This window comes from Rhamphochromis longiceps, linkage group LG15 (assembly GCF_057381845.1).
Source record: "Rhamphochromis longiceps isolate RC_006_pf linkage group LG15, R_longiceps_female_GT1.1, whole genome shotgun sequence".
Classification (NCBI taxonomy): Eukaryota; Metazoa; Chordata; class Actinopteri; order Cichliformes; family Cichlidae; genus Rhamphochromis; species Rhamphochromis longiceps.
Window position 1 is genome coordinate 1,097,786 of NC_140571.1, and position 26,518 is coordinate 1,124,303.

At 44.2% G+C, this 26,518-nt stretch overlaps 3 protein-coding genes across 11 annotated transcripts in view; 1 reads left to right on the top strand and 2 right to left on the bottom strand.

The window, feature by feature from the left end:
- The window catches only part of fzd3a (frizzled class receptor 3a), an 18,995-nt gene extending 8,774 nt beyond the window's left edge, over positions 1 to 10,221 (bottom strand). For both annotated transcript variants that reach the window (XM_085381361.1, XM_085381359.1), the window contains exon 1: positions 9,790 to 10,221. In XM_085381361.1, the coding sequence (XP_085237487.1) occupies positions 9,790 to 9,990 (201 nt within the window). In that variant the 5' untranslated portion in view covers positions 9,991 to 10,221. The remainder of the gene's footprint in view (positions 1 to 9,789) is intronic.
- A 2,963-nt stretch (positions 10,222 to 13,184) lies between these two features.
- Positions 13,185 to 19,679, top strand: fbxo16 (F-box protein 16). Of its 3 annotated transcripts, none has more exons than XM_085381364.1 (9): positions 13,187 to 13,710; positions 13,860 to 13,983; positions 15,015 to 15,050; positions 15,198 to 15,404; positions 15,502 to 15,666; positions 15,791 to 16,059; positions 17,183 to 17,297; positions 17,626 to 17,863; positions 18,405 to 18,542. In XM_085381364.1, exons 2-9 carry the CDS (start codon positions 13,888 to 13,890, stop codon positions 18,419 to 18,421), a joined length of 1,143 nt encoding a protein of 380 aa, XP_085237490.1. In that variant the 5' UTR covers positions 13,187 to 13,710; positions 13,860 to 13,887; the 3' UTR covers positions 18,422 to 18,542. The 3 variants fall into 3 exon arrangements, with proteins under 3 accessions (XP_085237488.1, XP_085237490.1, XP_085237489.1); XM_085381363.1 differs by having other exon boundaries at positions 13,190 to 13,710; positions 18,533 to 19,679; XM_085381362.1 differs by lacking the exon at positions 18,405 to 18,542 and having other exon boundaries at positions 13,185 to 13,710; positions 17,626 to 18,394.
- Positions 19,680 to 20,710: 1,031 nt separating this feature from the next.
- Positions 20,711 to 26,518, bottom strand: part of fam49a (family with sequence similarity 49 member A) — a 32,065-nt gene continuing 26,257 nt past the window's right edge. For 3 of the 6 annotated variants that reach the window (XM_085381127.1, XM_085381128.1, XM_085381126.1), the window contains 9 exons: positions 25,804 to 25,909; positions 25,573 to 25,709; positions 25,354 to 25,431; positions 25,023 to 25,139; positions 23,881 to 23,960; positions 23,645 to 23,771; positions 23,496 to 23,566; positions 22,647 to 22,706; positions 20,711 to 22,094 (listed from right to left, as the gene is read on the bottom strand). In XM_085381127.1, coding sequence (XP_085237253.1) covers positions 22,085 to 22,094; positions 22,647 to 22,706; positions 23,496 to 23,566; positions 23,645 to 23,771; positions 23,881 to 23,960; positions 25,023 to 25,139; positions 25,354 to 25,431; positions 25,573 to 25,709; positions 25,804 to 25,909 — 786 coding nt within the window. In that variant the 3' untranslated portion in view covers positions 20,711 to 22,084. Of the gene's footprint in view, positions 22,707 to 23,495; positions 23,567 to 23,644; positions 23,772 to 23,880; positions 23,961 to 25,022; positions 25,140 to 25,353; positions 25,432 to 25,572; positions 25,710 to 25,803; positions 25,910 to 26,518 lie in introns of all 6 variants that reach the window. The other 3 variants (XM_085381131.1, XM_085381130.1, XM_085381129.1) reach the window with 2 other exon arrangements.

The following is a 26,518-nucleotide window of genomic DNA, read 5'->3' on the forward strand; positions in this document are numbered from 1 at the left end:
CCAGATTTTAAAGACAGTTGTATGTGACAGACAGGAACAGGGAGGGGAGGGGTTTATTAGAGGAATGGATATTAATGTTTAACCAATCAATGCAGCTTCAACAACGTTAAATAAAGTGCAAAGAACGCCACGTCCTGTGTGTGCGTGTGCGAGTGTGCATGTGTGTGTGTGCATGTGTGTGTGTGTGCACCAATCAGAATCTTGTTGGCGTTACAAATGTAACAGATTTCAGATTTTAGATTTCAGATTTTAGAAAATGGCACAAAACTGAACAGCTGTGTGTCGGCTCAGCGTCTCTGTCCGTCACCGATTAGCAAACACAGCAATAAAAATGCGACATGTCCAAATCCGGCTGTTTGGGGATAAATCTTTCAGAGAAGCAATGATGACGCAGGACTTTGTCACCTTAACTGCAATCAGATTTAAACACCGTTCCCACCGTATGTCTGCAACACAGCGCCGTCTCCTGCTCGCCTGCCACACACATGTGACGTGCTTCTGTAAAAGGATTCGAGTGGGTGTTCGCCCCTCAAAGCACAAAGCACCCACGTCCGTGCAGCTTTTGTCAGCGCCTTGTTCATATCGCTCTTCCTGGCGTTGATGGCTTTGCGCTGCGTGGGCTCAGCGATAGACGGCACGATGACACAGATTTATGGTCGAGTCGCAGCTCAGCACAGCATACGCTCTCTGAGAGCATCGCCCGTCGTAACTGAGCTCAACCATCCAGCCGATGGTGGAGTCATCACGTTTCACGAGCTCCACCGTGTAATGACACGAGCACTCGTGCACGCTATGAGCCAGCGTGAAAACAAGTGCTTCAAACGCGATGCAACCATGAATGGTCCTCACAGATCATCACTGACATGTAGCTCTGGCCCCCGTGTGCACTGAAGCTGCGTGGCCGGTTACCTCTTACAGATACTTTTACTATCGGCTGCAGCGCTTCCTGGTGATCGTGTTACAGCTATAGTCAGGTACAACAGGGAGGCTGGCTATTCTCTGGAGGAAGAACAGCAGAAAATCCTGAATGTAGCGGCCTCCACGAGAGGGAAACGGGCGCTACTGCTGCAATCGGCCCTCCTGTGACTCGCGTTGCGTGCCGCTGCCAGCGAGCAGTCCTGTGACATCTATTACTTCATCAGCGATGCCCTGTAAACACGGCTAAACCACTCAAACGTGATCTAATGCAACACAAGTGAGTTTGCATCTTCGCTCTTTCTCTCCCGTTTGATTCCCATGGGCTACTGCTGCGCTCCATAGAACACGATGTACCACACAGGACGGCGCTACAAAGGGAGACGCCAAGGGCCAAAGCCGAATCCCTATACAGGCTACCAGGATGATCTACTAAAGAAAAAACACATTCATCTGTCCTCCTATCATCTCGCCATTTTTCTCATTTTTCTATTTTTGTGCTCTTCCATCCTTGTCCCCCCCTCCTGCCCTTTTAACCCTCCCGCAACTCCTCGCGTGTCCATTTAGCCTCTTTATGACAGTCGACCCATCATGTGAGCCACTGAGAGCAGGACTGAGCCAGTGGATGGTACATATGGCCGGTCACAGCTCTGCCCACACAATCACACTCTCCACAGGGTTTAGTGTTAGTGGCCACAGCAGAAACAGCTGGTGAACCACTGGCCAGAAGCTCGTCGTGCAGCTTTCCTCCCCAGAGTCAGCGATGTAAGGAGAATAGAGCGTGTAACACACAACTGTGTGGATGCTGGCGGTATGCTAATGTAACCTCAGCTTCCATCCTGCTGCTGCTGCAGTCATTATGGATTCATGGCAGTTTGTTATGGGATTTTTGATCTCTGAAAATGTGGAATAATGTGTCCTTCTAGAAACACACACAGAGGAGACGTGTCTGCCAGTCGCCGAAAAATGGTGCATTCTGGGAGTCCAAAACAAGGCCAACAAACAGCCAATGAGGGGATAGATGCAGATATAAGAGGCTGATCTGCTGCACAGTTTACGACTCAGGAAAATGCTCTATCGCGATAGCGCATGTTGATGATGTCATCAAGCTGCGCCTGTTTTGGTCAAAAGCATCGCAGCAGCTACAACCATTATCATCTGCAAATTATGCCGACAGTCATAGCAAAGAAATGAAGCACTGTTGAAATATGGGGAAAGCCAAAAACTGCGCTTCCTCCACTTCCGTAATATCGATTCATTAATGACTTTTATCGAGTGGAAAAAAAGTTGGCGTTCATCCTCCAGCTTCACTGTGCTAATGTTATGCTAACATAGCTGTGTCGCTAGCAATCACGTAGCACATCATTATATACCAGGTAGTCCAACTTCAGTAACCCTGCAAACGCCACTGCTGTTTAGTTTTCTGTCTTTATTTATGTCGGAAGTGGTAGCAGAGCTGTACGTTTGAATTAGTTTCAAAAATCTCTCAGTCAGAACATGCTATATCATGTTTAAGTGGAAACTAGCGAGCTAACTTCCTGCTAACTTCTAACTCCGTTAAATTTAATAACTTCTGTTTTCATGGATGCCTGGATGTTAAACTTAATTGTTACACCCGATAAAGCAGCAACGCTGATTATTTAATTAAAGATGAAAGAATTTAGACCGTTTTTAACTCTGTGTTCGTTTGACTTTGGGACCTGAAGAGACGGAGTTTTGGACCCAGATTACTCCGCGAAGCTCCTCCCTACGGCAGCCGTAATGCTCTGACCATCCATCAAACAGTACGGCTTACAAAGCTGTACTAAAACATTTTTAACAGATTTCTGCCCAAATTGGTTCGAGGTCAGTAAGCACGACCAGAATTCATACATAAGGCCCACTCTCGATTTTTGAGAAAATTAAAGGATTTTAAGTGTGGAAAATATGTTATACAGAAGAAAAGAATATATCGCGATATATATCGTTACCGCACATGCTTGAAATTATATTGCGATATGAATTTTAGGCCATATCGCCCAGCCCTAGTTGTGAGTAATTCTAACAGAGCTGCAGTAACGCTGAAAACTCGCTCAGTGAGATCTGTGACACGTCCAATAGGACTGAGCCAGCTCTGTCCCGCATACGGATGCAAGAAAAGATCACAAGGAACCCAAAATGTTCTTTTAAAATTTAGCAACACTGTCACTGTTTTTCCTCTTTGACACATTTAAAAACATAATGGTAGCAGGATATTCCTCATGTTTTTAAATCTGATGGTTTCTGCTCTGAATTTTCTAAGAAAACGAACCTTCGTTATCTCCATAACAACCATCGGGCCTAAAATCTATTGTTATTCTGTTGTCTTGTTGTGTACCTGCTCAGAAAAACAAATCTCCTCCTTCTTAAAAAAAACTCTGTTGACTCTCCGAAACACATTTGTTATGAGTCAGCATGATGATCAGTCAGCGGGGTCGGACCGTCTCAGCTGGTACGGTGCGTCCGTAACAGCGAGGCAGGCACAGCTTCTGTGAGTGTCGCTGACTGCTTGCTTTCACAGTAAATAACCACATCTCACATCAAACTGAGGCGAAGAACAGGAGCAACATCTCTAATAATCGTGCTTCCTGGGACGGTGTAGTGAAAGTGCATATTTGCATATTTCTAATCTTAAACGTAGCAGCCTTTGAAGAACCGGGACAAACAGCCGTGACCTCAGCTTCACCTCTGCAGCATGGACACTATCCAGCATGTTTTGAATCAGATTAAGATGAAAGTTATCTAAGATTAATGTATTAATTATGAATACAGCCTAGTATGCCTAATGGTTTTCATTGCCGTTGCCTCTGTTTTATCTAAATTAAAAATGTCCTCACATGTGGCTGTCACTGTTCTTAGAAACAAAAATCAGGTAAAATAATAAATCTGGTGATTCTTTGTTTTTACGTTCATCAGGTCCCAATCAGCCCAAATATGAAAGAGAAATTAAAAATGTTGCTGTGGAAGAGTTCAGGTCTCAGGAGGTTAAAGGCTGAGATGGTGTGACTGATGAATCGCTGACAGTGACGCCCACTGTGGACGACTGGTTCTTGTTGATTTGCCCTTTAAAAAAATATCTCCTAGTCACCTCTCTTCCCATCTCCCCCCCTTATCCTCACTCTTTATCCCCCTTTCTCCTCTGCTGCCATTCCAATTCTCCAAATTTCAAAGCTCAGCGCCATGGTGACGAGTGATGCATCACCGGAGTGGAGGAGAAGGAGGAGGACGAAGAGGGAGGAGAGCGGGGCTCGAGGAGGTCAGGGTGCAGGGCGGAGGGGACCACCTCCCGCGAGGCGAGAAAGCCTCTGCTCCTTTTGTTAACGGCACAATTGGGACCGTTTCCTGGGCAACGGGTGAGTCCTGTGTAGGGGGAGGGGGAGGACAAAAGAGGTGGGGGAGGAGGGTGAGAGACCGGGTGAGCGAGAGAGGACGAACGGGCAGAGTCGTTCACTCCTAAGACAGTTTGAGAACACACACACACACACACACACACACACAGTTACACACACACACACACACACACACACAGTTACACACACACACACACACACAGTTACACACACACAGTTACACACACACACACACACACAGTTACACACACACAGTTACACACACACACACACACACAGTTACACACACACAGTTACACACACACACACACAGTTACACACACACACACACAGTTACACACACACACACACAGTTACACACACACAGTTACACACACACACAGTTACACACACACACAGTTACACACACACACAGACACACACACACACACAGTCACACACACACACACACACACAGTGAGAGGTTGCTGTGCTTCTTATTCACTCCACTGCCAATAAACACGGTGTTGGACATTAAATAAAACAAGAGGCTCTTTTATAGGCCAGGTCACGCTGGGTTTATCAGACCATGTTGTGTGTGTGTGTGTAACTGTGTGTGTGTGTGTGACTGTGTGTGTGTGTAACTGTGTGTGTGTGTGTGTGTGTGTGTGTGACTGTGTGTGTGTGTAACTGTGTGTGTGTGTGTGTCTGTGTGTGTGTGATCAGCTGGGATACATCTTTACTAACATAATAAGCCTGTTAAAATGTGCCAGAATGCACAAAAAAGTACTCTGTTTAACACACACACACACACACACACACACACACACACACACACACACACACACACACACACACACACACACCCCTTAGCTCTCCCTTACACATCCATTCAGGCAGAGCGGGGTGGAGTATCTGGGTTATTCTTCCGTCTGTAACACGACACAGTTTATCTGCACTTGTAAACCTGAGACAACAGGCTGATCTGAGGAGGAAACGAGTGAGTCTGAGATTCAGAGCCGGCCGCTGATTATTCTTTGTGCAGCTGTGGACCCTTCATTCGACAAGCAATAACCCAAAAGACGTGACAAAACAAAGGTTATGATAACCTAGAAAAAGCTCGTGTGTCTAATTTGTAGTCAGCACATTTCCCCAACGCACTGACTCCTAATCTTGATGCTTTGGATTCACGTAAACAAGCCCAGTTATCCATCTAATGCAATTAACATCTTCAGTCGGCCCTGACCGTTGCGTGGTCCATCTGGCCTTGCCGTGACGGTCACATGACATGATTGTGAAAGCCACTGCCATGGCTCCATCCCTTATCTGCTTGAAAGCTTCTGCTAAATATAAGAGAAACCCTCCAAAAGGAGCTGCATTTGCCATAAACTGATGTTTCACTGTTATAATAAGAATATCTGGGCGCTCGTTTTAGCATTTGTTCATCATTGTTCATTCATTCAATGTCCCATCTGCCCTCCCGTCATATTTCTTTTCAAGATTTTCTTATTTAATCACTAGTGTACATATATTTATATTTATAGATACATGTATATTTAGTCATCTTTTCTCTTTTACCACGTCTCTCTAATATTTTGCTCCTTACTATTTTTCTATTTTCTTTATTATTTTATTTTATTATATTTTCTCCTACTGTATCATGCTGCTGAGTGACTGCTGCTCGTCAAACACATTTCATTGCAATGTTGACCCTGTGCTAACTTGCATATGACAAATAAAACTGAAACTGAATCTTATTTTGACATTCTTTGGTTTTGTTGAGTCCTCAGTATCATTCAGCTTCTTTCTAGAGAAAATCTTCTCCTAACAAAAGATCCAAGTCCTCCAGTTTGAGCCTGACGCTCGTCCTTCTCCTCTGGAGCTGCGATCTGGAAAGTGCCTCCAACCAGACTGCAGCAGGTTGGAGAAACTTCTAGAGCATTAGAAACGATGCATAAATGCAGAAGAGTAGGACTTATAAACGACCTTAACCAAAGAAAAGTAATATGATCATCACCGAGCGGTGAACCACACGCCATCTGCTCTGCAGGCCGAGGATGGTTCATAGCAGCGTAATTGATTTCCTGTGATGGGCCCACACTGCTTCATATTCATCAGTGTGCAGCATCTCTAAATGCGGGGATTTGGGCCCAGTCCTTTCTCTCTTTTTGTGGTGCCAGTCAAATCCGCCACGCTCTCAGTTATGCTATGCGACTGTGGCACAGTGTCATTGTGACACAGAAATAGCCGATTCCCGAGCCCCGAGGCCACCGTCCCACTTCAGCTGCGAGGTCATACGGCGGTCAGCGGTGACGGATCGAGCGAGGATGAACACGGGAACATTAAAATCCATTTTAACAAATTGTGTGGTTTGTGTTACATTCTGCTCACAGCTGTAGAAAATAAAATACTAAATGTGCAAAACAGAAAATTCTGTCTGTGAAAAGCTGCACAGACCTGACACACCAAAGAAGAGTCATTAAAGTGCATTTTCAGTTTGTCTCTATCGGTTTGGAGCTCATGAGATCGTGACAAATTGTCCTACTTTCCTAAAACACTAAAATCTTGAACAAAAAAATACTTAAAAAGGAAGACATGAAAAGGGAACCACAAAGACTCTTCAGGGGGTTTGAACAGAAACTGTAAGAACGGCAGGCGTTGGTTCTCATCCAACTCCCAGTTTCTCCATGGTGCGAGGCATTCATCATCCTTATCACGCCCATTCAGCGGACCTAATTCTCTTTAAAATCAACTGTCAATTCTCATTTGGCTGCCCTCGACGTCTCACAGGCTTTGAATTCTCCCATGAGCTGGATCTGGGGCGAGTTATCTGGGAAACGAGAGCCAAGACTGGGCTCCGTGGTGTTGGAACCTGTTGGGTTTCCGTGTGTTTTCCAAACCCAAACAAGCACTAAAAGAGACTTAATTGTGAAGCCATGACCAATCAAAGTGAACACCGTCTAAACCAGAAGCGCCTCTCTCGCCTCACTGCGACACACACCCACTGATCAGGCGTAAAAAGCTAACCTGGCCTCAAACAACATGCAGCTGGTAACATTTAATCAGTCAGAGAAATGAAGACGTGAATAACGACCGTCAGAAACCTCGAAACACGTTTGAAAGCACCGCTGCACAGCGAGAACGGTGCTGGTACGAGCGCACGGTCATGGGACCAGTTTCATCTTTTCCAAACATGAGGTCGAACGAGACCACAGCTGTGACGCCGCGCACAGCCGGCCCGTTACAGTTACGTAACCTCCACCTCTCCTCAGCGCGTCTACACACAGCGCCGTGAACCGGGGCGGGCGCAGATGCACAGATGGTCGGCAGAGTGCTGCACATCCGCTACGCCGGGCAGGGTGGGGCCGGGCGAGGTTGAAGGGTTAAAGTGACGCAGAGAGAGGGCGCAAAGAGCGCGTGACGCAGGGCATCGATAAACTAAACACAGGCCGGCAGAGCGCCGAGCCAACACAGCAGTTTGGCCCGTAATTACTAGACAGACAGAACTTCACAAGGGATCGGCCGCCATAAAGGACGGGATTAACTTAATGAAGCGATGCATCTGCTCCGTGCTCCATCTTTTAGCAGCCATGACAACAGTGAGATGCTGTGGATGGTCAGTCTGTGGATTATCCACGAGGCTGAAATCACAACCCAAAACAATGAAGCTGTGTTTCCTTAAAGCCTGACTCGTTAGCTCGCTGCTCAAAGCCTGTTATATAAAACAGCAGCTGACTACATGTCGTGGTTAATCGCTCTCATCTGTCAACAGGCCAGATGTGCGGTTCAAACCCATCTCAGGACACCACGCCCTGTTAAGTCGCTGGCGTTTTAATAATCCTCTGTTCTCAGGGCCCAAAGGGACACAAACGAAACCTTCATTGTCTGCTTAATGTTTTGGTAACACGCTGCAGCCTCAGCAGCTAGATGGGCCACATTTAAGTAGGCTGGCACCTCCTCAGCAAACACACAGCTGTTCATGCTGACACCTAACGAGCTGCTCGTGTCCACGGGAGCAGAAAGTGTGCCACGCACACCGAATCACTCATTTCACATGTATGACAGACATGTGAATCTGCTCTCAAAACGTTGCGTCAGAACGCAGAGAAACGACCGAGGAACGGAGGCAGATTATCAGCACTGTGGACGCTGACTGGAAGCCCAACGGGCTCTGAAGGCTAACATGAGTGACCGGACTCACAAACATCACACGGCTCAGATCCAAACCTGTTTAACAGACCCCGTCCCTTTCACAGCAGTAACACAACTTCATTAAATGAAGAACTAAAAGGCTGAAGCCAACATAGAGTAACTGTGGTGTGTGAGACACTCATCGATCCCAAAAAGGTTCCAATTTCATCTTTAGAAGAACGAAGGAGCAGCGAGAGAACAAGAACGCAAACGTTCAAATCACTTTAACCCAACAGCGCCCATGTGACGTAGGGCTGTGCAGGTACGAGTACAGGTGAACACACAGGGAATTTACAGCAAGCATCACCTGTGGCTCGCTACATCCAGGCAGCTCTGTTAGCTAAAAACTCTGAAGCGCACAATTTCAGCTGTGTGTGAAGCGATCAGTGATCCAGGTCGTCGTCGCCTCGGAAAGAAAAGCGTCTGGACTGAAAATGTGGGAAAGAAGCTTCTCAGCTGAGAGACTGTTTCATGCTGTGGGCTGATCGATGTGATCGATCCAACAATCACTGAAGCTCATATATGAAATCCTCCATGACACTCTTTCATATACTGTGTGAGGCAGTTATCACAGCTCTGTTTAGTTTGGAGTCTAGAACAGCTGCAGCCGGCCGGCAGATCTGATTACAAGAATAATAACACTGTTCATGTGCCGTAACATTTCACATATAAATCTAATTATTGCTTTTTGTGCAAATTCTTGACGGGATTTAAGCCTTTTTAACAGCAGCTTTGCTCACCGCTGTTACACTGTCAATTACAAAATGTTTTTAAGCATTTTTAAATGTCTATTTCAAAATGTAAACTCATTTTAAATGTTGAAAAACATTAAAACTATTAAAGGCATTTGTGACCAAATCCAAAGTTAGCGTATCCAACACTGTGGCAGCGCGGCTTCATGAGAAATCTAGAAATAAAATATAACATTTAAAAATATATAAACTGTGTTAAAAACATACATATTTCTTTTTTGTACAGTTTTTACATATTGCATAATATATATTCAGTTATATTCTATTATCCTTTATTTTAATTTAATAGCTTTTGTGAGTGTGACTGTTTTTTTGGAGGGGGGATAAATTTTATATTAACATATTTTTATTTTTTTAATTATAAATTTATTATAATATAGTGAAGAGCAGATTTTTTTTAATGAATCGCATGAATTTTGCTGCTGTCAGAGTTTGAGCGCCATAACTGTGAGAGAAAAACTGTCATTCCTTTAGTTTATATACATGTGTGTGTGTGTGTGTGTGTGTGTGTGTGTGTGTGTGTGTGTGTGTGTACAGATAGATGGTTTGTCTTTCTCAGATCACATGGCAGCGATGTACCGTACCTCCATGGCGAGAGCAGCAGTTTGCTGGTCGTAGTGGTTCAGGACGTTGGGCATGAAGGTGGAGTTGTAGGGCAGCCCCTGACACATGCGCAGGGTGATGGGCTCACAGGTGAACAGACTGTGGCTCCCAGCCACAGCATCCATGGGGACAGCAACACACACGGTCAGCATGGACACGGAAAGCACCCACAGGAGATCCATGATCCGTACGGGAGAAAAGAAGCAAGACCCAGGAGACGGCGGCTCACGGAGAGGGCTCGAGCCCTGTCAGCATCGTGGGCTTTAACCAGGAAGTGGGAAAAATTACCAGACTTAAGGACTATCTGTTTGCCCCTTCCTCCTCGTTAGATCACAGAGAAACACCGTGGGCTGAGCAGCGTAATCCAACAGGGCCAAGTTGGCTGCATCCATCACCATGACTACACTGAGTCACAGGGCCTCCATCACCTAGGTGATGCTGTGGTCCTTTAAGATGCTGAAAACACTCCTCCGTCTCCTGCCTTCACAGACGGCGATGATGCTGGAGGAAATATGAGCGACGACCCCCTGTGGAAACGATGCTCTGCCTGCAATCAGAAGAATACAGTACAGCAGCTTGTAAATGTAAATGTTAGACGTTAGTGGTCCAATAATTACAACAAGTGCAAACCAAAAGGAAACCTTTTAACTGAAAAAATGGACTAATTGTAAGCGGAGCAGCACACAAACGGCTGCTTTTCAGGTCACTGACTATGGCTGGGTTCTGCCCATCAGTGTCCACATTAAATGCATTATTAAACAGCAATAGATCATTACAAAATAAGCAAATGAGCGAGCATTTAAAGGGCAAGTCTGAAGAGATTTACTCTGCGTCCCGCAGTACTTCTGTAGTAATAACAGTGGTAATAGCAGCAGCTGTGGTAGTAGACACCTCCGACCATTAATAATATTATTATTTTTACAGTTATCTGCACTAATCACAGCTCAGAAACTGTTTAAGTCATTTATTAAAGTTATTTGTTATTTATAGAGCACATTTTTATCCATCGCTGCAGCACACACCCTTCCCAGCCCCGCACCTTTGCCCCCGACCAACACGTCAAACACGGCCTCTGCTCCGTCGCACCTGCCGGTGTCTAACCCGGCCGCACTTCAACTTTCATTATTAACGCGACACAAGCGCGTCCATTAGCCTACCTGTGCGTCAGCGCTAACGGGCTCCTCCTATAGCTCCTCACCGGGACTCAGGCACTAATTGCTGCTCATACATGGGAGTGTACTGCCGAGCGTTACACGGAGGCTCGTCGCGGTTGCCGCTGTAACTGACCCGCAGCAATAAAAACGAGCGACCTGAGCCGAGAGAAGCGTGAACGCGGCGCGGCGCAGACAAAAGATGACGGTTAGTTCATCCTGACTCACGGTAACCGCTCCGCACCGGTGCATTCAGTCACCGAGCCGGGCGGCAGCGGAGGCGGTGGTCTACGAGTAACACCTGCTGAATTTAACGCAACCTTACCTGAACGCTGTCCGCAAAATTCGGGGAGTAAGCGGGGTCTTCGCCGGTCCTCGAGTTGGTAACAATGACTGAATGTCCCTCCACCAGCACCCTCCTCTCCTCCTCTTGTCCTCTTCCTCCGTCCTCCTCCCCCGCTCTCCCCCCTCTACGTAGAGCGACAAGTGCGCGAGACTTTTTTAACGGCTTCCGCTACGGACTATCAAATTAAAAGCCTCTTCCACAAACGCCCGACTTCGTGGACGCCAAAACACGACTACAGTGAGCTTTAGTCGAGCTGAATACAGGTGAAAGAAGCGATACGCTGTTTGCCACCTTAGTCGCGGATGTTGGCCCAATTTATTGCAACATACAAAAATATAAAAACTTTTTTTAGTTCAACAATAAAAGTTAAAAGTGTTGAAAATTGTGCTTAAATGATTTACATTTGATATGCCCACCTTTGTTTACAACTCAGCCTGAACTCCCAGAGTCAAGCTTTCTTGTCATTTCTTTAAATATCCTCAGGAATAGTTCTCAGGCTTCTTGAAGGACATTCAAACAAGGGCGTCATTTCCAGGGGGGTTATGACCCCCCCTCCCTGGAATGTACCCAGATTTATTTATTTTGTTTGACAGAGGTCTTGCGTTTCTATCCAGGTATGTTTTTACTGCATTGGCCGTGTGTTTGAGATCACCGCCTTGCTGAAAAATAAAGAAATGGAATCAGATTCTTTCCACCTGGGACTGCATGGTGGATGAAAACTTGACGGTGCTTTTCTGTGTTCATAATTCAATCAGTTTTGACAAGATCTCCAACAGCACTGTCTGAAAAGCAGCCCCAGACCACGGCAGAGCCTCCACTGTTTTAAACATGGTTGTAGAGACTTCTTCTTGTACCTCTTTCCTGATGACCCCTCGACATACTGATTAATCCAATACTTGAAACGAAGAATTTCACATCCAACCTGTTGTCATTGATTTTCATCCCAGTTCTTGTGTGAAGTGGCATACCTCAGCCTTTTCTCCCTGTTTCACTTCCTGAACAATGGCTTCTTGGCAGCCACCCTTCAACTGAAAGCATTTCTGATGAAGCGTCAGTGAACAGTAGACCGATTATCTGAAGCTCCAGATGCATCTCTCAGATCCCGTGTCAGGTCTTGGGTGGATTTTTTCCCTTGTTTCTTAAGGACATGGCGTTTAGATATTGGGATCTGCTGCAGATGGTTTTGGCTGACAGCTTCCTGTTTGTCCTCCACATGTCTAGTTTTCAAAATGATATAATCCAGCTAGTACATAGTTAAAGCCAAACAGTTGTGCTCTTAAGTTTACATTAAGACATTTGTGTAGTAAATTTCACAATTCTGAACTTGTGTAATATGGCTGGTTTTTGGTTTTGCTGTAATAGTTTTCAGCTAACAGCTCTTTGGGAATCATCTTAATGGTGCAAAGTGATCGTTTGGTGCCAAACTGTGTTGCTGTAGGTGGTGTTTGTAGGTTCAGCTTAACCTTTGGGACCAAATATGCTTTTGCGACTGGTTGCTAGTGCTTAGTGCTTAAAAATACATATTTAAAACTGCTTCTTTGCTGACGTCCTGTCTGTTATGTGTAGAGTAAACAGCGGCTGTGTTAGGTGTTGTTTCATGCTGACTGGTCACAGGTCAGGTTTAAGCGGCTTAAAGACGGAGAGAAGGACGAATCTTTAAATCTCGTCAGAGAGACTTTGAAAGACTTCTTGGTGTCTTTGCTTTTCCAGTGAAACAAACGTTTCTTCGTCAGTCCAATAAAGAGTGAACTATTACTCTGAAGGCACAGGGCTCGTTTCCGGTTACACTCCCGCGTGTCTAACTTGACGCAGTTCTCCGTTTTTCTTCGCAGCAGGTTTTCTGTCCTCGTTGCGCGCGACCGCCCATCCGAGAACGAGCAGGCTTTGAATCAGAAACTTGTGTGACTGCTGGGAGTGAAAGCGTGGAGCTGGAGGCCTGCGGGACACAGCAGACACAGCCCTGAAGATGCTGTTGGTTTATGATTCTTATTACACACCAACTGTTGGTTATTACTCCGTAAACAGATTCGTTTGTCCGGACTTATTACTGCTGGTTCTGCTGCTGCGACAGTCAATAATAATGCTTTGTTTTTCTGTTGCTGTGTCAGCCAATGCGATGGTCTTTATAGTAACTGCAGTGTCAGGACTTCTGCACCACGTTTGTCATCATTAGAGCGAGGGAGGCCCGCACACTCTGCTTTTCTCTGCAGCGACACCCACATCACCGCCTCCATGTGTGTCACAGGCTGTGACAAGCAGGAGAGCCTACACTCACGGTTACTATGGAAACAAGTAAACTATCCACGGGGAAGTAGGAGAAAGAAGTGTGTGGGCACCAAGGCCGAGCGCGCACCTACAAAGTGAGTTTGGAGCTGGATTTCTTTCTGCGAGCTGAGGAGCTGCGGGTGAGTGAAACACCGCAGGACGGTGTTAGTGTTGGCTGGATTTTAAAAACATGGAACTATTAGGCACTCCTGCTTCATGTACACACATGAACACAATGTGAGGAAAAGCAACACATACCTGAGTAGCAGTTACTGTTTTTGTATCCTAGAGCATCATCTTTGTTGACGCACTCTGTGATGGCACTTGCAGCAAGATCTTTTGCAAGCTGTTCGAAGACGCAGACCAAACGGAGCACCTGGACTCCTCTGAACAACCCGCGGGCCAACAGCAAGGTCACATCAGCTCACACTGAAACTGTGCCGTCAGCCAAAGGGTGGCTGTTAATAGTTTCAGTAACTTTTATAAGATGTACAGCAGTGTCGTAGAAAGTAAAACTAACTACATCTTTTGATGGACGTGACAAAATGTAAATGTCTGTGTTAAAGCTGGTGAAGTAGAAAAGGGGGACACAAAAGTACAGACCTGAGTACATAAAACAGCTCTAACAGTGGAGTCAAGCGACTCTCAGCTTCTTTTTAAATGTTCCCTTCGCTGCAGTAAGATTTATGTCTGTTTCAGCCTGTGCTTGCAGGACCAGGTGTTTGCCTGACGCACTCTTGAAACCCCCCAAAATTATCCACAATAAAATAATTTGATTACATCTAAATTGAATTTACTTTATTGGCATACATTCAGTTTATATGAAGCTAATTTTTCTTAATGACTAATTATTTAAATAAATAAGCCTTAGATTTTAATTTTTCTTTAAATTATTGCTTCCTGTTTATGCCGGCAATTTGATTTAATTTTTTTTAACATATAATGTGTTTAGTAAACACAGTCACAAAGCAGGAAATCATAATAATGTCCGTGGATGATCTAGACAGGCAATAATATCTAAATTAATTTGCAAATATTTGTTTTTTTACTTTATAGTTATTTTAAAGAAATTCCTTTTAATGAAATGCATTCATTAATTTATTTGCATCTGTGTACTGGTTGCATTGGTCACTTCATTGGTCCTGGTCCTGCTTCATTATGTAAACAAAGGCGCTGTCATTAAAAGTGTTTTGTGAGCTGAGCTTCTGATTATTTGTGGATCAGCAGCAGGCTGTGACTGCCCTCACTGTCAGAACAACACCGGGCTGGCTTTGCTTTAGTGTGGAAGCTTGAACGACATTGGCTCATTTCCTTGTTTTCTGTTTGACGGTGTTGGTCTTCCATAAATACCAAGTTCCTCGAAAGATTAAACAACTAAAAACTTTAAAACTGAATACTTTGGATACTATAGTTGTTAACCTTTGTCACTGTTGTCTCATTGTAGGTGTTTGAAGAGAGACGAAGCCTTCTAGCAAAGTGGGTATGTGTGAGCAGATGAATGAAGAAGCACCTAATGCGCCCTTACAGTGATCCCAGCGTGAGCTGAAGCCCACACAAATCCAGCTAGCAGTTAGAAACCATGCTGTGCTCACTGCTTTTCTGCTGTATTCTTTCATGTCTTTACCAGTTTGACAGGTGGTCTGACAGTCAGAGGAAGGCGGTGCTGCAGGACTTGGTGTTGAGCTGTTCAGTGGAGCAGCTCAGGTTCCTGAGCCTCAGTGTGAGCAGACAGCTCCCCCTGCAGGCCGCAGACTTCACCTGCCTGCTCCCCAGAGCCCTCTCCCTGTATCTCTTCTCCTTCCTGGACCCACGCAGCCTCTGTCGATGTGCCCAGGTACACGTGGATTCATTTATGGGGAGTGACGTAAAGTTTTGACCCTTGTTCTTGTGAAGAAGTCTGGTAAATGAATGATTCGATCCTCCATGCGCAGGTGAGCTGGCAGTGGAAGAGCATTGTGGAGCTGGACCAGCTGTGGATGCCCAAGTGTCTGAGGCTCGGCTGGCTCCTCAGCTCCTCCCCGACACCATTCGAACAGGGCGTCTGGAAGAGACACTACATCCAGACAGTCCAGGAGCTGCGGCTGAGCGTCCTGCAGGTTAGGAGATCCCGAAGAGATTTAAACAATTATCCTACCTTTGTTTAACAACTCGATAACACAAAATAACATTAAAATCTAGCTTTCAAAAATCAAAACAAAATAAAAGACCCTTTTTTCCCAGGGTGCTTCATCGCAGCAGCAGTTTGTGGTTTCAGATGTCGCAGCAGCAAGCCGTGGTCACAAAGAGCCGTCAGAAATAGCAGCCATCAGGTTGGAGGAGTGTCCAGCATCCACCAAGCAGCAACCTGGAAGCAGCTCCAGCACAAGACTGAGACAGGAGAAGCAGCCAGGTGCACCCCCACCATGGAGAGACTCTGACAGACGTCCCAAAGACACACTGCGCTTCAACTACCTGGACAATCTGGACCCCATCGAACAGGCGCTGAGAGCGTAAGACGGCAGGGAACATTTGCTGAATCACGTCTGGCATTAATGAGGCTTTAAGGTTCTTTATAGTGACGGCCCCACAGTGGCTGTAGCTCAGGTGGTAGAGTGGGTCACCTACTAATTGGAAGGTTGGTGGTTTGAGCCCCGTCTGCTCCAGTCTGCCAAATATCCTTGGGCACGACACTAACCCTAAGATGCTCTGTAGTGCATCCGTTGGCGTATGAATGTGTTTAAATTGCAGAGAGAAATAGAATAGTGGGGAAAAAGTGCTTTGATTGCTCAGAGTAGAAAAGTGCTATAAGAACAGGTGCATTTGGCATTAAAATATTATAAATCCCAAACAGTGTCCTGTTAGCATGCACCAGGCGTCTGTGGAGAGAAAAAGTTCCCATTCAACAGGAAGAGACCTACAGCAGAACCAAGCCATCTGCCAAAATGGATATAAATGATGGACATTAACAACACATAGAGCTCTGACAGCTCAATGAATGCCTCGGTGTTTTTTAACCAGACATAATATGTGAAAGAAACTTATCAGTCATAGAGTAGACATCCTCTAAAGCACAAACTGCTTTGTCCTTGTTTATGGTTCAAATGGGGACTAATATTTATTATATCAACATTATATCCACAAAGGAACTAGAAACGTTTGAGCTGGGTTATGTCATATTTGGGGGCTCGTCCGGGAAATTTTAGACTTGCTTGTGGAGAGAGGGTAGCATCAGAGGTTTTTCTTCACACCGTGCTTTCATCACAGTGTTTTTCAGGTCTGGGAGAACCCAAAGACCAGGATATTGCAGGAGGGCATTTTAATTTATTTAGAGCTCGTGGAGGAACCCTTTGCAACTCACCTTAGAGTGGCAGTGCAAGAGTCAGCAGGTGTTGCCTGGACTTAATAGTTGATTAATTAATTTGCATTTCAGTAATTTTTCATGATTCTCAGTTTTTGACTTTCATCTTATTGGCTGCCCCATCAGAAGGTTTGAACAGGTGGTGGGTGGGGCGATTTCTGCCTCACAACTGTCTGAGGGCTGAGCGGTTTCACCACAGCGTTCACTTGCAGATAAACTGATGTCATTATCATGCATGATCGTTCCCCTTTACTGACTCTGCTGTCTTTCTCCAGGCAGATGAGAAACAACAGCGCCTCCACCTGCTGCACTAACACATCAAAGGCGGATGATGGGAAAAAGAAAACACTCTCTGAAGCAAATTATAAACTACGCAAAGCCAAATCGCTGGTAAACCACTCCCCATTCATCATCAGTGCCATATGGCTGTGACCTCCTTGTCTTAATCACAGGGAGATAATAAACGGAGACAAATCTCTGGAGACTGCATCCAGCAGGCATCATGCATTATGGAACAGCGTTTGCACAGCGGGAGGCAAATTATGCTGATGATGGTGTTTGAGGGAAGGGTGGAGGAGAGGGTGAAATAGAGGACACTGCTGCATCTAATATTCAGGCCTTGGTGGAATTACTGTATATTTATTTAAGATCTGGGTTTGCACTATACAGCATACCACACTTAGACTGTGTTACTATGAGGTCACATCTCTTCTTTCAGATGTTCCTCAGCTCCAGCAGCAGACCCCACAGTCTTCCTCATGATCAGACACAAACTCACCCCACATGGACATCGCACAGTATCGCTGATCACCCCGTCACTGGGGAGTCTGCTGAGCGCCTTCTCCACTTATCCCAGTGGAACGCCGGGATCCGTCCGAAGCCGGCGAGGACGCCGGTGCCTCGGCTGAGTGTGGAAGGGCTCAGGGCGTTCCAGCGTTCACACAGGAGCGTTCCCAGTAAGTTTTCACAGTTCCTGCTGTTCCTCTGGGCTGAGTATGATGTAACTCCACATCAACAAGAAACCCGACAGGACAAACTGTAGGTTCAAAAGCTTCTGCAGGAAAGTGACTGCGTGCAGTTTCGCTCCCAAATGCTGAGAGGAGATTAATCATTTACTCTGTACTGCAAAATATTAATATACTCTTTGTGCGCTTGTATAAAAAGTTATTTAGGTCTCATACAGGGCATGTTTTGCTTTAGCCTAACAATTGTGGAATATAACGTAACATAAGAGGTCTGCTTCGTAGCAGAAGAAACACTGAGTGGATAAAATGTAGCTTAAGGATGGAAAATGCTCAGAACTGATTCTTCAGTTTATGAAGGCGAACAAACGAATCTTGTTTTTTTTAAAAAGCAAATAATTAAGCAGATGTTTCTTAAACTCCAGAATCAAGGGAGGGGTGGATTTATAAAATCCTAAAGAATCTATATTGTGTGTAGCTCTGATCTGTGGTGTACTGGTGTGATATAATTTGATTGATTTAAGCCTGTCCACAGTGTACAATCAGCACTGAAAGATGACACCAACAAAAGCTGCAAAGAGTCTGAGAAGCAGAGGAGGAACAGTGTGTGTGAGAAGTGGTGCAGGTGTTACCAGTCTTAAAAACTGTATTCGCTGACTGTAGGTGCACCCCTGTTTGAGGTTCAGCCCTGGACCGCGTCTGCATCACATTCGCAAGAGAAGAAGTAGATCGCCCCCTCCTGGAGGAAAACAGAAGTACAGTCTGCAACCTCAAGACCTGGAGCTTCAATCTTTCTGCACATGCAGTGTGTAACCCTGACTAGATGTAGACAGATGGATCATTAGGAAAAATATTTGACATTTAATTCTACAAGAGAAATGACAAAGAGACAATGTCACCCATTTGTAGACAGTAATTCTAACGTATTTCTGTATTAGTACTGTGTTATCAGACGGGATGGGCAAATTAACTTAGAACCCCCCCCCCCCAACCCTGTAAGAGTCTACAAAAAAAAATTGAGCCTATCCGCACTTGATTAATTACAACAATTAATAATTTCCTGATGATTTTATGACTCCAGCAGGTCTTCGGGTGCTGATAATAATGGACACCAATATATTTAAAGTCTACTTTTTGCTAGCCCAGATCAGCACATTACAAATGCACCATGCTAATGAGACGAGCTACTTAATGGTAAAGTGACCTCATTAGCTCGCACGTTTGTCCAAATATTTACCCAAATTTAAAAACAACAAGACTTTAAAATCTGAAAAACTTAAAGCATCAAAACAGCTGCATTTTATATACAGACGTTTTAATACTTCTAACATGAACATGGGTTATTCATAGACTTGACAAAGGCATTTGACACTATAGATCATGATATATTAATAAGAAAACTGGAACGTTATGGTGTCAGAGGGGTAGTTCTAGATTGGGTCCGGAGTTATTTAAGTGACAGAAAGCAGTTTGTGAAAATAAATGGTGGTTGCTCCTTATGTATGGACATTGCTTGTGGTGTACCCCAAGGGTCAGTTTTGGGTCCAAAATTCTTCAACTTGTACATTAACGACATCTGTAAAGTGTCCAAAGTATTAAAAATGGTTCTCTTTGCTGACGATACAAACATTTTTTGCTCTGGTGATGATCTGCAGAATTTATTGGAGGATATGACTAATGAAATAAGTAAAGTGAAGTTCTGGCTTGATAAAAACAAATTATCATTAAATTTGAATAAATCTAAACTTATGTTATTTGGAAATAGTAGTTTAAATACAAATGCAAAGATTCAAATAAATGGTGTTGATATTGAAAGAGTCGGTGAAAATAAATTTCTGGGGGTAATAATAGATGAAAAACTTAACTGGAGAGCTCACGTAAGATATATTCATTCCAAAGTATCACGAAGCATTGCAGTACTAAACAAGGCAAAACAGGTATTCGACAGAACATCACTTCATATTCTCTACTGTTCACTGGTTTCACCATACTTAAGCTATTGTGCAGAGGTCTGGGGCAATAACTATAAAACCACATTACATTCACTTTTTACTCTTCAAAAGAAAGCAATTCGAATCATCCACAATGCAGGTTATAGGGAACATACAAACTCACTATTTTTGCAGTCTGAAATATTGAAAATTGACGATATAGTGAAATTCCAAACAGCACAAATTCTATTCAAAGCAAAAAATAAAGAACTGCCAGGAAATATTCAGAGTATGTTTTTTTTGAAAGAAGGAAGTTATAATTTAAGGGGTTTTTGTAACTTCAAAACAATGAAGGTACGTACTACAAGAAAAGGCTTTTGTGTTTCTGTTCATGGAGTGAAACTATGGAACAAACTGAATATGGAATTAAAGCAATGTCCAAACATAAAACTGTTCAAAAAGAGTTATAAAAATATGATCTTCTCGATCTATAAAGAAAAGGAAAATATTTAAATTAAGTGAATGTCTCTATTTAAAAACAAACAAACAAAAAATTCATGATGTGATATTATAGTATATAGTATATCAGAAATCTGTTCACTATTTTTATTACAAATTATATCAGTAAGGAAGCTGACTAAATATTCACTGATAATTTATGGGACAGGGGTGGGATTAAATAAGTGTATACTTCTTCCCACTCCCTTTCAACATGTAAATTAATCAGAATGTTTTTTTGTATGTAATTTGTATAGTATATTTTTTTTTCTCTCATTTCTTTTCTAAATGTACTTGTATATTGTTCACATGTTGAAATAAATTACCAATCAATCAATCAATCAAACACTTCAGTTTAAAATTGCTGAGTTATAATCAGCTGTAACACAAGAACGCCAAAACAAACGGTGTGTGTAAGAAATGTACCACCTTTATTATCCAGTCCACACGTCCCAGTCAATATGCAACAACACAGCAAAGCCATTTCTAACACCAGTGAGTCTGAACTCCAGAAATATGTAACAGTAAATGTCAGTTTGAGACAAAGTAACTGATTTTGATCAGTATTCAAAACAACTTGTCAACACACAGCATATGTTGGGCAAAGAGGGAAGCCTCGTGTACATCAATTATGACAGACAATGTCATTTTTTTATTAATAATAATAAAAAAAATCCACTTCAGTCAGATATGAAATATCACTCTCATACGCACAGCCGGCTTCAAACGAGCTTTCACTCGTTGCATATAAACATGGCCTCCAAAATGTATGTATATATATATATTACTAAATACAAGAGAAAGAAACTTATATGAAAGACTGTGTTAATTTACTGTTAACTAATCAGAGGATGAATGTTAAAGACCAGGAGTGTATTTATGGCTTTTGGATTCAAAATAAAGTAAAACTGTGGATGTTTCACAGGTTACGTCCTAACACGTGTTGGCCTGCGGCAGCTTTTAAGGCAAATGTGGCGCTTCGCAATGAGCCACAGACACCACAGGGGTTAATCGTCACTCGTGGATGACACAGTTATTACTGTAATTAGGTCGCGTTGTAAAAAGGCTCAAACAACAGAGCGTACAGCAGTTGAACAAAAACAAAGTAAAAGTTGACTGCTGTGCACGAGGATTCATTGCTTTGTATAATAGACGTGCTGTCCTGATGCACCGGTGATCAGATGACATTACAAATGAACTAAAACTAAAATTAAAGCACAGATTGTCCAACCGACTGTGAGCAGGCTCGAAACAAAAACCCCCAAAATCAGAGAGAACCGTTCTTCTAAAACGACAGCAGAAGAACGAGCTACAGGCCGTGATCAGTGACAACAACCTTACACTCCGATGTTTCATTTGAGTTTCTCAGGCGTGAGTCTTGGAATTGCTCAGAAGACTATGAGTTTACACATGATCAAAAACCATATAAAAACAATCTGGACACATTTCCCCTCCCAGTCCAGGAGAAATGTTACTCAATTCTTTCCTCAAAGAGACTCAAAAACAAAAGTGGAAAACAGAAGAAAACAGAATTTATTCAGAAAATTAAAGACATTTTTGGCTTTTCTTTTAAAGAAAGTTCAACAGCAAAGCCTCGCAGATTAAAAGTCACTCAGAAGACGGAAAACACACAATTATTGTCACGCAAGTCAAACACGACTGAGTAAAACGCGGCGGGTTCGGTGACGTCTTTCACCGACTTCTCATCAGTCGCACCCCTCAGCTTTGACACGCTGGATCTCACTGGACGTGCAAAGTCCGGTTTCATGTTCACAGTGGGTTTAATTCAAAGGCTGCTGGAGTTTGAACACAGAAAAGAGAGAGAACACACCAAGGTGCTCTTAGTGAAACATCGCCCCCTGCTGTAGTCTTCAGCCCTTCACGGCGACACAAACGATTAGAATGATTGTGCGTCTCATTGTGCGCGAGCCGACACACGCGAAGATGAAATATCTTCAGCGTCTGTCTGGATTTGAGGAGAAACAGTTTGATGGCCACAGTTCCAAATAGAAAATTGAAAAAGTACATTTTAAAGGACGTTTTCCTGCTGCCTGGGATCTTTATTTGTGAGCGCTGCTCGCAAAGCTCAGCACATGTGAGGCTGATAGGCAACCATCATTTGTGCTCTGACCGCTCGAGGCAATTATGTGAAGCTTCTTTCTTTTTGCACAGTGTGTACATGATCTGCAGGCTTCAGTAACTTGGAGGGAATCACTATGCAAATACACAAAAGTATTAACATCGACTCTTTAAATAATGTAAACATATACATCTTATCTGAGGTCAGAGCAGTGATCCTCTTCATATCTATTTATATATATATTTATATAAGAGAGAAGGAATATTACTGGAGCATCGTCCGGATGTTCTTCGGAGTGGTCTCGTCATTCAGGTGTTTTGTGGTGAATCTGAGGAGAAAAAGGAGTGGGAGTGGACGTTAGTGCACCAATGAAAACACCGAGGCCGCATAAAGAAGCTCCAAAGGAATTCTTGCTGACAAACACAAAAGCCATTTTCACATGTGCAGTTTGGACAGTTCTGTGAGAATCAGGTCAGGAAACTTCCCACGGTTCAGGAAACTGTGCTCCTCAGACACGTTCACACTGCTGTGGTTTAGACCAGCGGTCCCAACCCCCGGGCCAGCACCGGTCCGTGATTCGTTGGGAATCCGGACGCCAGAGTTGAGGCTCAGGTGTGAAATTTATGGGTTTTTAGTGTTTTTATTGTTGGGTGTTATGAATAAATCTTTTTTTGGTACTGGTTTATTTTGTTGTATTTATCCGCGACACCTTAAAGTCCGGTCTGTGAAAATATCATCGGACATAAACTGGTCGGGGACGCTGGGTTAGATGATAAGGTAGCTGGAGACGTGTGCAGCCACCTAAACCTGCTCGCTGGCTTCAAATACACCAGACTATCACCTGTACCAACCAACCCAGTGTGACATCACACACCTGCCAGCTCCCTTTTGCAAAGACCAGGCCACGTCCAACCGGATATTTGCTTTCAGCAGGTGGTTTTTTAAGGCAACTGTGTGGACATGGTTACAGTTCGGCTTTACCTCGGCAGGCACACGTACAACCTCTCATAACTTTCACAGCCAAAATTGGTCCATAGCATGAGTCAGAATCTTACATACAACCAGAATCAAACCCACACAGGAAAACTCGGCATCCAAAGGCGAGCTGTGAACCTACTTGAGTGCATTCAGGAGACCTTCTACGTTGTCTGCTGGCTGGTCCTTCAGGACCTTTATGCAGCCTTTCATCTGAAGACAAATCAATGATGTCAGCAATGACTTACAATACTGTGTGTGTGTGTGTGTGTGTGTGTGTGTGTGTCTTACATCTATCTTGGAGGACTTGTTGAAGGCGCCGTTGGGGTGGACGTGGTCATACAGAATGATGACTCCAACCATGACCCTCATGCAAAACAAGAGCGTGTCCTCACTGCTGAAACGACTTGAATACTCTCTGCACGCACACAAGAGGAGGATCAGGAAAGTTTAATGATTTACGTGTGTGTGTGTGTGTGTGTGTGTGTGTGTGTGTGTGTGTGTGTGTGTGTGTGTGTGAGACTCACGGCGTCTCAAGCATGACTTTACAGACGCTGGCCATGGTGCTGAGACAGTCTGTTGTGTTCTCCAGTGGAAGCGTCTTGTTCTGAACAAAGTCACATGTTTTCATTACAAAGGCTGATGGGTAAAATAATTTTAGACCTGAAGTTAAATTTCTGAAAAACAAGCGCAAAAAGGAACTTTGAACCTCGTTGTCCTGAAATAAAAGAGGAACTTTAGGCATTGACCTGTGGCCATCAATCTGCTGCTCTTCAGCTTAACAACAAAAGAAAATCATTCACAGAAAGATAAAGTAACTAAAGATAAAGTAACTAAAGATAAAGTAACTAAAGTGCCACATGTAGTGTTTTTTTGTCATTTGAAAGATCAAAGCTGTGGCTCAGTATTCAGAGAAGCTCGTCTACAGCTGAAGGTCTGTGGCTCCATCTGTAGCTGCTGTGGTTTCTCCTCAGGTAAGATCCTGAGAGTCAAGGACCCGTGAAACGTCCATCCAGCCTGTGTGTGTGTGTGTGTTAGCTGAGAGTGAAAAAGCTCGATACGAATCACTGCCTGTTCATGGTGGACTAAACTAGGAGAGGGCAGAGACAACACTGACCTACACAGTAATCTGATGGCGCGGTCAGATTGGCTAAATGAGTTTAAGAGGCAGCATCGGTCACTCGACAGTAGAGACGTTTGAACCTGTCCACAGACATGTTGTCTGGTTAACTGCTGACTCTAAAGCTTGATTCAGACTTCAGTGGGAACTCTGTGTCCTCCGCGCCATCCGAGTCGCTGCGTCGACCTGATGGAAAGTTTCTCATGCGCCACGTTTAGGATTAAAAATACTTCCGGTTACAATGTGAGTGACAACGATGACAATAACAGTAACGTGTTTCTGTGTTTGGCCTCAGACACAGAAAACTAAAGAGCTGAAACATAATGTTTGAAGGTTGCCCTGCAACCCACTGTGACAGATCCACCCACTGTGACAGATCCACCCACTGTGACAGATCCACCCACTGTGGAAAACAATCAGTTGGAAGTGACCAAACAAAAAAAAGCTGATATTTGTGTCACATTTATGAGGACAGACTCAACAAATATTGCTTTGATGAAATGCATCATCAAAGCCAGGAGGAACTCGCCGGCTGTGTTAGACTCGTACCTCTGTCACAAAGCTTGTGGTTGCATTGCTGAGTGTTTTCAGCATGGGTGTGGCCTCCGCGTAGAACAGAGACATCCTGTTGGCCATCTCGTTGTTGACTTCATTCTCTATGTCCAGCTGTGGGTGCAGAAATAACCACGAGGCTTCAGGTTTATTCCCACTGCTGAGCAGAAACAAGCGCCCTACTCTGCCAACATCAGGCTGCCAGGTTTAGATGAAAAAACTAATCTGATCAGTTTGTTCTCGTCCTGACTCCTCCCTCTTTTAGACAGAGTACGTCCTCCAGACACAAATCTGACTAAAACAGGAAAAGATTTTTCCCCAGACTCACGTTCATGTTGTTTATCTGGTTTCTGCTGATGGTCCTTCTGTAGTAGCTGAAGTCGTTCTGGATGGCAGGATTCCTCATCTACGGCAAAACAAAGAGACAGTCATCATTTCGCCATCACACACGCACACGTTTGATAAAGCCGTGCAGTACAACACACGAGGTATCGGGATAAGGCTGACTGTGTGTGCGTCTGAGTTTAGCTCGAGTGTTTCCACAGACCTTGAGCTCATCAAAGCGCAGAGTGAAGTGGAGGATCTCAGCGAACTGTTTGGCCAGCGCCTGCTCCCTCTCCAGGTGCTGAGTGGGCGTGAGGGGCGGACACGTCAGGGACTCCAACAAACTCTGCAGAGCCTTCTCTGTACACACAAACACACACAATCTTAAATGTGATGAGAAATTTGACTTTAACGTAACCTGTTCAGTAACAGAAAGGAGGCGTTTGTTCAGCACCTAGTTTGAGGGAGAAGCTGTAAAACCTCTTGAGTTTGATGACCAGCGGGCAGACGGAGTTCCACGCCTTCTCCTGCAGGCTGTGATCGCTGGGGTTTTGGATCGCCTGGAACCAAAGAAACACTCGTCAACCGTCACACGCATCCCAACAGCACGGAGCGACGCACACAGATCTAAAATGGTAAACAGGGCTTTCTGTATGATAACAGAAGCATTCGCAGCAGTTTGAGCCGTGTGGTGGCAGGCGTCTCTCCACTTGCTGTCGCTGTAAAGATGAAACAGTTACACTTAAGTAAAAGTCCATTATTATTACAGCTTTATATATTTTTCCATGTATGCAGTTCTTCTGTACCACAGACTATCGAAGTCAAAGTGAACAACAGCAAAGCTGCCCCCTCCAGGCGACTGATTACAGTCAGAATTTGCATGAAGGACTTGACTTGCAGCTCATTCTGTGCAGCTGATTGAATTCACAGTCAGCTGTTTAGTAACGAGCTTCTGCAAACGTTGTGGGTCGGCTGTGAGCTCGGTTACTGAAGGAGAGCAGGAAAAGGCCATAACTTTGATGTCAGTGATCACTGGGACTGTGCATCCATACTGCATGCACAGCACACTACTGTGACTAAAGTCTGCTTCAAGTGTAATGTGATTACAATAAGCCAAGAACAGTGAGGAGTAGAAATGCTCCCACAACACAGCTGAAGCTGTCGCGAAC

Coding starts and splice junctions, on each gene's coding strand:
- fbxo16 (XM_085381362.1), top strand. CDS start 13,888: ATGGCACTTGCAGCAAGATCTTTTGCAAGCTGTTCGAAGACGCAGACC. Junction 15,667..15,790: donor TGCGGCTGAGCGTCCTGCAG/GTTAGGAGATCC, acceptor CTTTTTTCCCAG/GGTGCTTCATCGCAGCAGCA. Junction 17,298..17,625: donor TACGCAAAGCCAAATCGCTG/GTAAACCACTCC, acceptor CTCTTCTTTCAG/ATGTTCCTCAGCTCCAGCAG.